The 12,234-nt window shown below is 40.7% G+C and overlaps 1 protein-coding gene across 2 annotated transcripts in view; it reads right to left on the reverse strand.

The window, feature by feature from the left end:
• The window catches only part of LOC127607286 (sodium- and chloride-dependent GABA transporter 2-like), a 33,760-nt gene that overhangs the window by 20,696 nt on the left and 830 nt on the right, over positions 1 to 12,234 (reverse strand). For both annotated transcript variants that reach the window (XM_052075472.1, XM_052075471.1), the window contains 4 exons: positions 11,768 to 11,952; positions 11,447 to 11,581; positions 4,325 to 4,465; positions 4,086 to 4,173 (listed from right to left, as the gene is read on the reverse strand). In XM_052075472.1, the coding sequence (XP_051931432.1) occupies positions 4,086 to 4,173; positions 4,325 to 4,465; positions 11,447 to 11,581; positions 11,768 to 11,952 (549 nt within the window). The remainder of the gene's footprint in view (positions 1 to 4,085; positions 4,174 to 4,324; positions 4,466 to 11,446; positions 11,582 to 11,767; positions 11,953 to 12,234) is intronic.

Genomic DNA, 12,234 nt, shown 5'->3' on the forward strand with positions numbered 1-12,234 from the left:
CCATTACGTCGAACCTGATCTACCGGTAGATCTAAGACAGGTCCCAAGTAGATCCGAGGAGTGTCGAGGAGACAAAAACAAACAAACAACCATTTGTGTGTCTTTGTACATGTTAGTAATATATTTTTTGTGTTAATGTACGCTGCACCATAATCATCCTATCAGTCTCATTTTCACAAAAAAAAACATTTTTTAAAATAAAATAAAGCAGGTAAATCTTGAATTTACGATGGCGCATGATTACGTCACCGGAAGTTGTTAGCGCTCAGCAGTCTGCAATTGCAGCTTGTGATCAGAGCTGTTGTGGTCTATCTTTTCTCGTCATTATTCTCATTCAGAGTTTGCTTCATGTGCAATTCACAGAGGGCACGGGCAAAGAAGAGGAATCTTGGAGGGCCCAAGGAAGCACTTTAAAATGGTACGTGTGAGCTACGATAGTTAACAGGCTGCAAAAGTGCATCGCATGCGTCAGTTTCAGGCTGTTTCTCATCATGGCGTGCGTGCGTGCATGTGTGTGTGTGTGTGTGTGTGTGTGTGTGTGTGTGTGTGTGCACGCATGCTGGTAAGGGTAGATCCTGGGAGGTTAGATGATCGAAAAGTAGATCTTCGGTCCAAAAAGTGTGGGCACCCCTGATTTAGAGTGTGCCATTAGCCTGCCATCCATGTTTTTGGAATGTGGAAGGAAACTGGAGTACCCGGAGAAAATCCACACAGGCACGGGGAGAACATGCAAACTCAGAGCCGGAATCGAACCCTGCACCTCTGCACTGCGAAACCGACGTGCAAACCAGTCGACCAGCGCGCCGCCCGGCTTAACAAAAATTTAATTTAAAAGACACTGAAGTGCATGAAAACCAACCAAATTGATTAATTCTACTTTAAAATATATCAAGCTCCCTATTGATTCATCTTTTATTGGAGAGAGATACTGTATATTTCGGGAAATGCCACATTTACAGTTAAGACAAGATCATTCATGACATGTCACACAGGGACGCACGCACGATCGGGGTTGAAAGGCAATCTCCAACTGCCCACATCAGATGTGCAGCCGACTACATAATCCGCACGGGCAGATCTTGCACTGTGCCAAACTGATTTTCCACATAGCCAATGGAGGAAATGTACTCAAATGCCTATCCGTAGTCATTATATATATGATGATGTGCAACGTCATGCTCATTGAATGTCACCTGTATCACAAGCTCCCCAATGACATTTTTGATATTCCAATGTCTTTTTTGACCTTGTCTCACATTCCGCTCAGCACATGTATGGTAGCGACTGAAGTGTTGACAGGAAGATGGATGATTCGTTTCCCGCAGCTCAACGGACTTCGAAACAAAGTAATTGTGTCACTGTACCCATGAACAATTTCTGAATGTTGTTGCTCGTCAGACCCAAAAGTATTCTGAAATGCAGCATTAAATCTGATTGTTAGAAATATTTCAGTTTTGAGGGTGCACGAGGACAGTTCTTATTGTGCAATAAGGATTCATATTAGTGGTAGTACAAACCCAACTCCAATGAAGTCGTGACTTTTTTTAATCATAAATAAAAACAGAATACAGTACTGTACAACGTTTTGCAAATCATGTTGAACATATATTTATTTGAATACACTGCACTACACACTATTTTTCATGTTCAAACTGATAAAAGGTATTGTCTTGAGCAAATGACCATCAACAACCAATCATAGCTCATCTTTAGAAAACAGGTGAGCCGTGATTGGTCGTCACCTGAACCCCGAGCAACTGTGATGTCATTTTCAGCTGACAGATAGTGCCAAAATGGCCATCCCATGAGATGGCGAAAAACGATTGGATTTTGCTGCTTAAGTCATATTCGGCAAACACAATATTAATCATAATGCTGTGTTTAGACGAGTTTAGGTTTATACAGTAGAACGTATTGTAAAGAAAATGTTGTAAGCATTAAGTAAATAAGTATTCAAAGAATATTTAATTTGACAAAAAAAAAAACAATTTTTTGAATCATCAGTCCAAAGTAAAAACAACTTATTGGAATCATATTACCAGTATGTCTACTTAATATATTGCAATTTTTTATTGAACTCATAACAACTGCGTTAGGACTACAATAATTCATCTTTGAGGGGTTTTTTTTCCATGAGTGATTCTAACTACATTCTCTTCATTCCTGCTATGTTTGACATAACAACAAGTTGACTTGGTGTGTTGCAATGTCCAACACAAACAATGTTGCAAAACCTTTCCTGACCCCAAGTAGCTATTTGCACAAGTGTGTAGTATTTTGTTGTCCAGCAGAGAATGCACAGGTGGGAGGCGAGTTTACATTCACGAGGGAGATTCTTTTGAAATGAAGCAGCCAAAAAAAGTTCCCATACTCCCCTTGACAATAAGCTTCTCTTTGTGTTCATTATTCTACATTATGGACACTGATCTCTCAATCAGCCACTGGCACACCGCACTTGGCCTTGGTCAATGTAATCTTGCTTCTCGGACAAAAGGATTCGGCAGATTTAGACTCATGAGAGGATGCTCGTTTTCAGTCAGAAACAAAGAAACACTTGTATTTCAAATAGTCTTTCCCAAATATGCTGAATCCACAACAACCGAAAATAATTCTAATTGAATCGGGTGCATTAAAAATGGCTACTGAAACTTTATGAACTGCCCTGATGTACTATAAATCTCTGTATAGAGAATCATGACGTTGCAAATGTGACATTCATTAAGTATTCTGCATTAAATTATAGCAGTTAATGAGTCTCTCAACATGCAGGGTTCTGCAAGGGTCGATGCTTGGTCCACTTTCATCTAGTCCTCACGCTATCAATGGGGTTTTACTTTTTGCTTGCTCGTTAATGAATAACTTTTTAAACGTTATTCTTAATGGGATTGCTAGAAGCCCTTCCTGAATTTTCTGCACTTCTGTTTTCTATGTCAGCATTATCTCAAGCACAATAATGTTGAGCGCAGGACCCATAGCAAGGCTCGATGTCACAACTGATGACATTTTCTTCCCATATAATAGTTGTGGCTAAATGAGTGATGCAGTCAAGTTGCTTCAAGAAACGATTAAAACAAAATTTCACACAAGTCAACCTAAAATAACAATCGAAGCCAAACCTACTTTTTTTTCAAAATTGTGGATCCATGCATATATTATGTTGCCTTGTTGCCAAACAATACTGGAGTTTAAGAGTCCATGGTATCGTTAAGGCAGGATTCTACAAACGAGATTTAGTTTTAGCCGTCACATTAAATCCACAACCAATTTACCTTTTTATAAATGGCAGAAATTGCAAATACCTGCTCACACGTCCACAAAGGTGAAGCTTTGGCTGCAAACAGTGTTTGATATTTCAAAGATCGTTATATGACATTTTGGTAACAATCTATAAAACGGTAATATCATAAAATATAGCAACGTTTGATCACAATTAAATGACACAGTTAATGAGTTAAAGTTGTTGTTGAAAAGTCATACAGTAACCCGGATCGAATACATTAAATACAGATATGAGTCCAGACGTCACATTGTGGCCTCTGACCATGCATATTTAGATCCAAAGTTGTATTTTTCACTAAATAAAACCCTTTTGGATAGTTACTGTACCCTATGGGTTGCCTCATAACTTTGTACAGTACATGTGCAATATTTTGCACAAAATACCACTCAAATAACTCATACCGTTGCTCACGACTGCACCGCTGAATGTACAGTACAATATCCTTCCAAATGAGACTACAGATACTCTTTTTTTTTCTAACTTAGTGGTGGCATTAAAATATGCATTATTCACTTATGCACTCCTCTTGCTTGGAATTTGCTGATTTTATTTTGCATTGCTGGATGCCACATGGCCATCAGCAACCACTTTCGTGCCAAGATAGGAAGTCTTTTCATTGGAACAACAAATAGACACCTTGAATCCTAGCCTGCACTTAATTAATTGGGTGAGCTTCTCTTGTTGTTCCAGTTTTGCATTATTTGTGTTGTGTTGTGCGGGAGAAATTTGAATAGCTTAACTTTTGCTTGAGGTCATGACATTTTTGTGGCCCAAATTACTAATACATATTTCAAAATGTACTTACTCCCAGAATTCTGTTGCAGGAGTTGTCGCATTCGCAGCTGCTGTCCAATTGGATGACGCATTCTTTTTGTCAAATTCAACACAATTATCTAAGGAAAGAATCAGATAAATGTTGCAACAATATAATAGACTTACTGTAGTTGGCCAAAGTACAAAGTATTAGAGACAGATAGTATTTGATATGCGCAGCACGATACAATTTCTTCACATAGCCTGCATGTGTTGAAAGGCGCGGTTTACCTGTGTTCCAGAGATTTCTGCAGCTGGCCCACGGAACCTCAGCACTGAAGGACGAGAAGAGATAGAAGAAAGCCCAGGCCTGGATGACAATGTACGACACGGCAGCGTAGGCAATCACTACCTGGGTTGCATAACCGATCCCTGGGGAGACAAGGTGACTCGTTATATAACGATCTCTCATCTTGCATGCCCATGTTAACCGAATGCCACAAGGTTCAGGGTGTTCAGGATCTTCCTGGCTCATGAGACGGTACGCTCCAGAAAAAGATGCCACGCCAACACGTCAGAGGAATGTGGTTTTGTTTGGCCATCAGTTGAATGGACCACTTTGTTCTCTATGTTTGATGCAGTAGTTGCCAACAAACCCCAGAGAAATACCAAAATAATGTGCTTCTCAAATCTATTACGGTGGTACCTCTGCTTAAGAAATTAATTGATTTTGGAAGAAATTTCTCAAAAAAAAAATTGTAAGTAGAGACGCGTTTTCCATGTAAATTCCCTAATTCGTTCCAAGCCCCCCAAATTTAGACAAAAATGTTTCATAAAGTATAAAATGTTACAATTAGATCATTGCATGATAAATTAGAGTTGCGCATAATGTAAAACACAAGGAATAGTTTTGAGAATAAAAATGATGGTCATTTAACTTTTAACTGTGTCCTTGTCGTTTTTTGCCCTCTTTAGTCCATGGTCTCTCTCAGAAATGGTTTTTGCCTGCCGTTTTGTAAAGAACTCATCCAAGGACGTTTGCTTTTATCGGCTTTTAACAATCCCTCAAAAACGTCCAAGGCAAACATCAGTATAGTGAGCGATCACCCGACCGGTGAACACTTTTTCTGGGTGATTCGCATTTACGCAAAACCTTCGAAACACCTCCGAGGCAAATGACAAGGACGCTGCATTGACACTTAACATCAATCTACAGTACATAACAGTACACACAAAGTCACATAGAAGTTCCTCTTAGCCAATGGGATGCCAGGATGATGCTCGGTAATACCCAATGGCAGAGCAGCTATAAGTATGTTGCATTCATTAAAGTAGAACTAGCAGAACACAAAACAAAGGACACAAAATTTCATCACCGCTAGATCCTCACTAGGGTCGCGGGAGGTGCTGGAGCCTATCCCAGCCGTATTCGGGCAGTAGGCAGGGGACACCCTGAATCATTCATTCATTCATTCATTCATCTTCCGAGCCGCTTGATCCTCACTAGGGTCGCGGGGGGTGCTAGAGCCTATCCCAGCTGTCTTCGGGCAATAGGCGGGGGACACCCTGAATCAGTTGCCAGCCAATTGCAGGGCACACAGAGACGAACAACCATCCACACCCACACTCACACCGAGGGACAATTTAGAGCGCCCAATCAGCCTGCCATGCATGTTTTTGGAATGTGGGAGGAAACCGGAGCACCCGGAGAAACCCCACGCAGGCCCGGGGAGAACATGCAAACTCCACACAGGGAGGCCGGAGCTGGAATCGAACCCGGTACCTCTGCACTGTGAAGCCGACGTGCTAACCACTGGACTACCGGGCCGCCCGAATAGCAGAACAGACTTCTATTTTTACTTTTCGTATCTTAACATTTCTTTCGTAACAAAGGCAATATTTTCCTTTTGAGGCTTTTCGTAACTTGACAATTTAGTATGAAGAGACGTTCGTAAGTAGAGTTACCACTGTACGGACTTACCGAGATATCCTCATTCCTTCCTGCTTGACTGCATGTATTGCAGATAGAAAGCCCCGAGTGATAGCCGAGTGGCATGTTTCTTTGGCAGCGCGAGCACGGACAATGTGCTGTTTGGACGCTATCCATCATACATCATCCCGGCGCTGTAAATAACCTGCCAGAATCACATGTCACAAGCTGAAACCAGCTTCCAACAAGCTCACTATTTATGAGGGTGAATGTCTTCTAAAAACAAGGCTAAGCTAGTTTAGTTATTTCCATAATCTTGTCAGGTATTAATAGCCTATTAAAACTTTGATGTGTTCAGTTGGAAGGAATGGACTTGGGCAGCATGCCACAGATGGAAAAGTCAAAGGAGTGTTGACAGACTTGCGCGTCGTCGGCTTTTTAAGAATAGAAAAAATATCTATCGACTAAAGCGCGGCCAAGACCACTCGCTTCCTCTTTGCCCACTATTGTGTGATAAACTTCCCTTGTGAATTTCAAACAATGACAAAGTGGATCAACTCTTTTTATAAGGCCATGAGGCCCACTAAATCCATCCACCACTTCAACTTTGCCCAGCAATAAATATTGCAGATGTGCTAACCACTAGCTCCCAGGTGTCAACTCAGTCCCAGGAGCCGTCACGTTATTGATGTGACCCGTGAAACCAAATCTCATGCGACTCGCACGATTATTCCCAAAACACTACCAAAATTTGAAATGGTCATAAGTAATAATTACAAATCTTCAGATATTGCAGCATTTGTTTTGTAACTAAACCCTGTCTTACTGTACAAATCAAACACGTATTAGTTCATCCGATGCCTTCAGCACCTCGATGGCTGCACCACCCGATTAATCGTTTTTTGCAACATTATTTGACTGAATATTGTAATCAGCTTAAAACAAAAAGTACCGGGAAGTACATTTCTGAGTAAACTGAGACAGGGTCATCATTATTCCAGTATACTTACTTGTGATATTTTTGCTTGGGGTGCGGCGCAATATTTATTTATTGCTAATGTAACATATTTACCTCGTTTCTATTGAGGCTGGGAAACATTGCACCAAACCAGTGCCTCTCAAACCAAAATTCAATATTGAAAGATATATTTAAATGAGTAAAGATTGGCTGTTTTACCAGGTTAGGGTGTGCGCCCCACCTATTACCAACAATGACAACAGGGATATGTTATACTGCGCCACCAATTTCGGTGACATTTGGCTTTGTAGCTTTTGCATCATCCCACTTGAAACACAAAGGTATACAAACAAGAAGCGGCTGCATAACCAGCACAGGTAATGAATCCTTAGAGAGAAAGATAGAAGCAACTGATCATCCTTCTAATGTGAAGCTGTTTCCCCTCGGTGGACTGAACGTTCCACTCCGTCCCACTGCACCCTGCAGAGGCAGCGTTCTGGTGGTGTGCATCAAGCCAATGAGGGATATTCTTCTTAAGGTTCAAAACAGGGTTGTAATGAATGCCTGTACTTTTAATGGAAGTCACTTAGCTGTAACCTTTTCTTGGTGCCCACCGTCTCCTGGCCAACAGCCACATGCTGAGAAGTAAATGCGGGACACTCTCGTTCTCCTCCCTTGTCGTTTGTTAGCATGTCTTGTTCTGACTGATGTGTTCAATCTGGAGTTGTTTTTAGAGTTTCCAGCAGTACTATTTTAAAGTGCAAAATCAACCACAATTGAGGCCATTAGCACTGAGTTGGGCATGTGCGGTGGAGAACTGCACATGCTGTTTTTGGAATAATAACGATATATTTTCCAATACCAACATTATATAATAGAAATGCAGTCAATGAAAGTTAAAAAAACAAAACAAAAAGGCAACATAAACAGAGGTACGGTGCCCGACTGCTTAGCACAGTTCTGAGGTCAGGGGTTCGAATCTGGCTTTGGCCCTTCCTGTACGGACTTTGCATGCTTCCTCCCACATTCCACAAATGTGCATGTGTGGTTCATTCAAGACTCTAACTCAGGGGTAAGGAACTTGCGTCCCTCGAGAGCCATATCCTGCCTGTTTTAGATCCCTCTCTACTTCAACACACCTGATTCAAATGATCATCCCATCAGCAAGGTCTGTAGAATTTTGAAACCATCATGATCAATTGAATTAGGTGTGATGGAGTCGGGAGAGATCTGAAAGACAAATACTGCAGGTGTCGTTTTTATTCACATTTTTGGGTGTTTGGAACGGATTAATCAGATTGACATGATTTGCTATTGGAAGTATTCCCTCGGATTCCATAGAATTAGGTTTTAATCATGAATACAGTGACCAATTTGAAGTACAGTCACAATGCTGATGAATAAAAAATAACAATCATAATAATAATAATAATAATTAAATGATGTGAAGGAAAATTGTAAATAGTACTGCGATTTATCCATTTTGTGTTCATATTGCATTTAATTGAAAGATGTTTGTTGTTTTTTACTCTTTCTTCTTTCTACATACATTCTTGCTGCTGGAGGCTGTAAATTTCCCCAGTATGGGACGAATAAAGGATATCTTATCTTATCTTGTGTACAGTACCTCAAATGAGTACGAGCAAATAAATCACTCATATACAAAATCAGCAACCTTAAGCACAAAATACTCTTTTTGACAATGGATTTAAAATGATTAAGATTGCAGTGATACATTTAACGAACCACTTCACAGTTAAAATTCCGTGGTGTAGAATTTTGTGTGGTGATCATGGGGATGAATGGCTTGTCATTTAAGACTCTCCCTTGCTGGTGTCTACATTCCCTGAGAGCAGGCCAAAGTATAGAACGTTTCACACCACTCCCATCTGCAGACTTGGTGTAACTGAAATATGCCCGCACTTGATTTATATCTTTGTTGGTGAGAAACTAGTCAGCATCCGTGTTGCCTTCTGCCATGTTTCCAGCATTGTAGGCTTATAAAGTTTGATGTCTTGGTTTTTCTTCTGATGCATGTCTTATTTTATTCGTGGTCTTCTTTCTGCATGTCTCTGTTGTTGCGCAGTACACTGTAATGGCCCAACAATAACAACCGTGCTACTCTCAGAGGCGTAAAATACGGTAGTAACGACAATTAAAATGTTAAAAGCGCTTAAAATGTTATCAATATTATTCCATAAACTGTTTCAGCCATTCGACTATCACAATTTTTTCTCTGAAGTCTAATTTCAAAACATAGTGTCTTTTTATTTACTCGTATAATGTTATGATTTTAGGATCATGTTTTGTTCGTTGTTTTATGATCCTTTTTATTTCCGGTGTGACCCTCATGTTCCTTGGCATTCAACCATAACTGTAATAAAGGTCAATTATGCAAAAAAGTAGATGAAAGGCCAAAGTTCAATGTTCTTATCATTTTGATTTATGATGATAGGGCAAGTAGGGCAAGGAGGGTGGCCCACATCAGTACACAAAATACAAAATATAAAAGAGAGTATTTGATATCCTTAAAAAACATGAAACTCCCAATATATATATTAAGTTAATATATATTTTGGGAGTTTTATGTTTTTCTCCAAAATTACCCACTATAGGCTGAATCTCAATACAGTATATAGGCTGAAGAACAGGGAGCAGCAGGAAGTCACAATGGAAATGACTTTAAAATCTCGAGGATTGCCTGCCTGACGAGTGAATCGGCCGATATTAGCTGTTTTAAAATCAGCAAAAATGTGTAGATTTGTTGGCCAATCTGTTTTGTTGTTGTTGTTGTTGTTGTTTGTTTATTTTTACACATAATGTAATACTGCAGTCAAAAATGTTCCTCCTGTAATTTATATCATAATTGATGTAAGCATTAAGAGGCCAAATAAAATGTTTTTCTGAGAAAATCATGTTTTACTAAATTGGGCGTTTACTTGTTTTACGGAATTTCATTCTGCCAAATATCGGAATCGACAATGGTAAGATATTGAATATAAAATACCTTTTTGGAAAGAAAGAAAAAGAGAGCCGTCAGCTTCCTCACTCTTAATGTACTTTCCCTCTTTTAAGTCGAATAGCTTCTTGGTGGGTATGGGGAATTGAACGCAAAAGCCCCTGTCCATCTGGATCACCTGTCAATCAAATTGATGTCTGGTCTGGACTCTGCCGAAGCTTAATTTGAACTTGTGGGCGAAGCGTGTAAACCTTCAACGAAGTCATGAAGGTGAAATATCTGAAGGGACATGCAGCATATCCCTTCAAAGCTAACTCCCAAGGCCAAGGCAATGTGAGCTTGAATGACTGTGACACCTGATAGTGTGTGTTCCCATTTGCTTGAGTCAAAGTGTTAAACCTGATAGTTTAATCGTAGAAAAATGGAAGTCAGGCACGTGAGGTTTACTCGTCTCATTGTCATCATTGACAGAAATGAAGAATCGGTTTCGATTCCAATTTGTCTGATGATGATGATGATGATGATGATGATGTCAAAACCAAAATCAAAAAGAAACTGTGAAATATAATTGTTTGTAATGAAAGGGCATTGTCTATGTGAGGTAAATAGGAGGGGAATTTCATTTTAGGGAACTATTTTATCTCCGCTCTACTTGCGAGGGCTGATGTGACCTCCGGTTTCCAGTGTGTGGCCACCGCTTTGTATTCCTGTTTGCCTTTTATGTTGACCATTTGCATGCAGTCTTGCCTTTGTGAAGGGCTTCAGCTTCGAGCGGCTCGCAGAACTAATAAAGTGCAATGGATATTTGTACAGAATCTGGCATGATGGTTCGGTGCGACATACACACGACTGTCAAATTTCTCCTTGGCGGGCGACAGAATGTGTCTGTTGTGCTGTATAAGCTCGAGGTCAACGTATACATGCATGGGAACTTGACACCGGTGGAGCTGAAGCAAATTACAGTATTAAAATGAGCAGGGCGAATGGCACCTGGTGTGGTCAGTCACATGGGTCCGTCAGGTTTGATGTGCATCTGCGAGAACGCGCAGGTGGTGGTTAGACGTGGACATTTTCCGGCACAATAGAGCTCTTTGAGTTTGGAGCATTTTTTTGAACGGTTCTCAGGTCACTGAACACTTTTAATCCATTAGGGAGGGTTTGGTGTTGTTTGTTTTGCTTTTGCTTCAGCTCCATTCCAACTCGCCGTCACTTTTTGTAGAGGTGAAAGCACTTTTTTGGGGGCCTGGGGGGTGGACAGGTTAAAGCACTTTTTTGAGGGGGGTGGTATTTTTGAGTGTGGTTTTTTTGGGGTGGTTTTCTTACCATTTTGAATGGAATGGAAATGGAAATGGAAAATGCAAAATGTTTTTCACAAGTGTCTCTTTACACAACTTCTTACATCCACTTCGATGTGTGATTTCCAGGTTATTCATTCAATAAGCAAAAGTGGTGTGTATCATTCCAGGAATTGTAGAAATGAGGGGGGGCTGCTTTCAGACCGCGTCAAACACCTGTTCAATTATGTAAATTTGTGTTTAAAAATTCAGTACGTATTCCAATACTAACCTTCAAACAAAGGGCAGAAGTGCCTCCAGCATGTAATGCATCCTTGAGATGTGTACTGGCCCATGGCTGTCTCCAGGAGGAACATTGGGATACCACAGGCCAGAAGAAACAGAACGTATGGAACCAAAAAAGCCCCTGAGTGGGAGGGGGAAGGGAAAAGAAAACAGAAGTCTAAGCATATTTTCTCACATCTTCATTGTCTGGTTCTTCCCCTTGACCTAGTGCTCCCCTTATCATTCAAATCGATGTTATGACTAACTGCGTTTGTTCAATGTAAAGCAGGAAACAGGAAATGAGAAAGTGCGATTAGAATGAGCTCACCTCCCCCATTTTTGTAGCACAAATAGGGAAACCTCCAGAGATTCCCCAAGCCCACCAGGGTCCCTGCCACCGCCAGCAGGAACTCCAACTTGTTTGCCCACTTTCCGCGGTCCAGCAGCTGAGGCTTCTTTGCAAGACCGTTGCCCTGACCGGCCGCTTCACGGCTGCTTCCTTTCAGGAATTCGCTTGGCATATTCAAAAGGAGATTGATTACAAACGGGGCGCAATCTGATCGCAAACATCCGTCACTCTCCTTCAGATAAGGATGGAGAAATATTTGAAACTCGGATGTACGCTTTCAAGACAATGTTACTCAGCTGACTACCATTTATTGGTTAAACTTGAGCTTGCCGGATTATCAGCAATGGAAAGTTTCCACCAGCAACAAGTGTTTCTGTGAAAGCCGTGGCAACCGCTAGAGCCAAAGCATGTCCTAGAATTAAAAGTCAAAGATGTAGCCGGGGTAG

Source organism: Hippocampus zosterae, chromosome 9, assembly GCF_025434085.1.
Source record: "Hippocampus zosterae strain Florida chromosome 9, ASM2543408v3, whole genome shotgun sequence".
Lineage (NCBI taxonomy): Eukaryota > Metazoa > Chordata > Actinopteri > Syngnathiformes > Syngnathidae > Hippocampus > Hippocampus zosterae.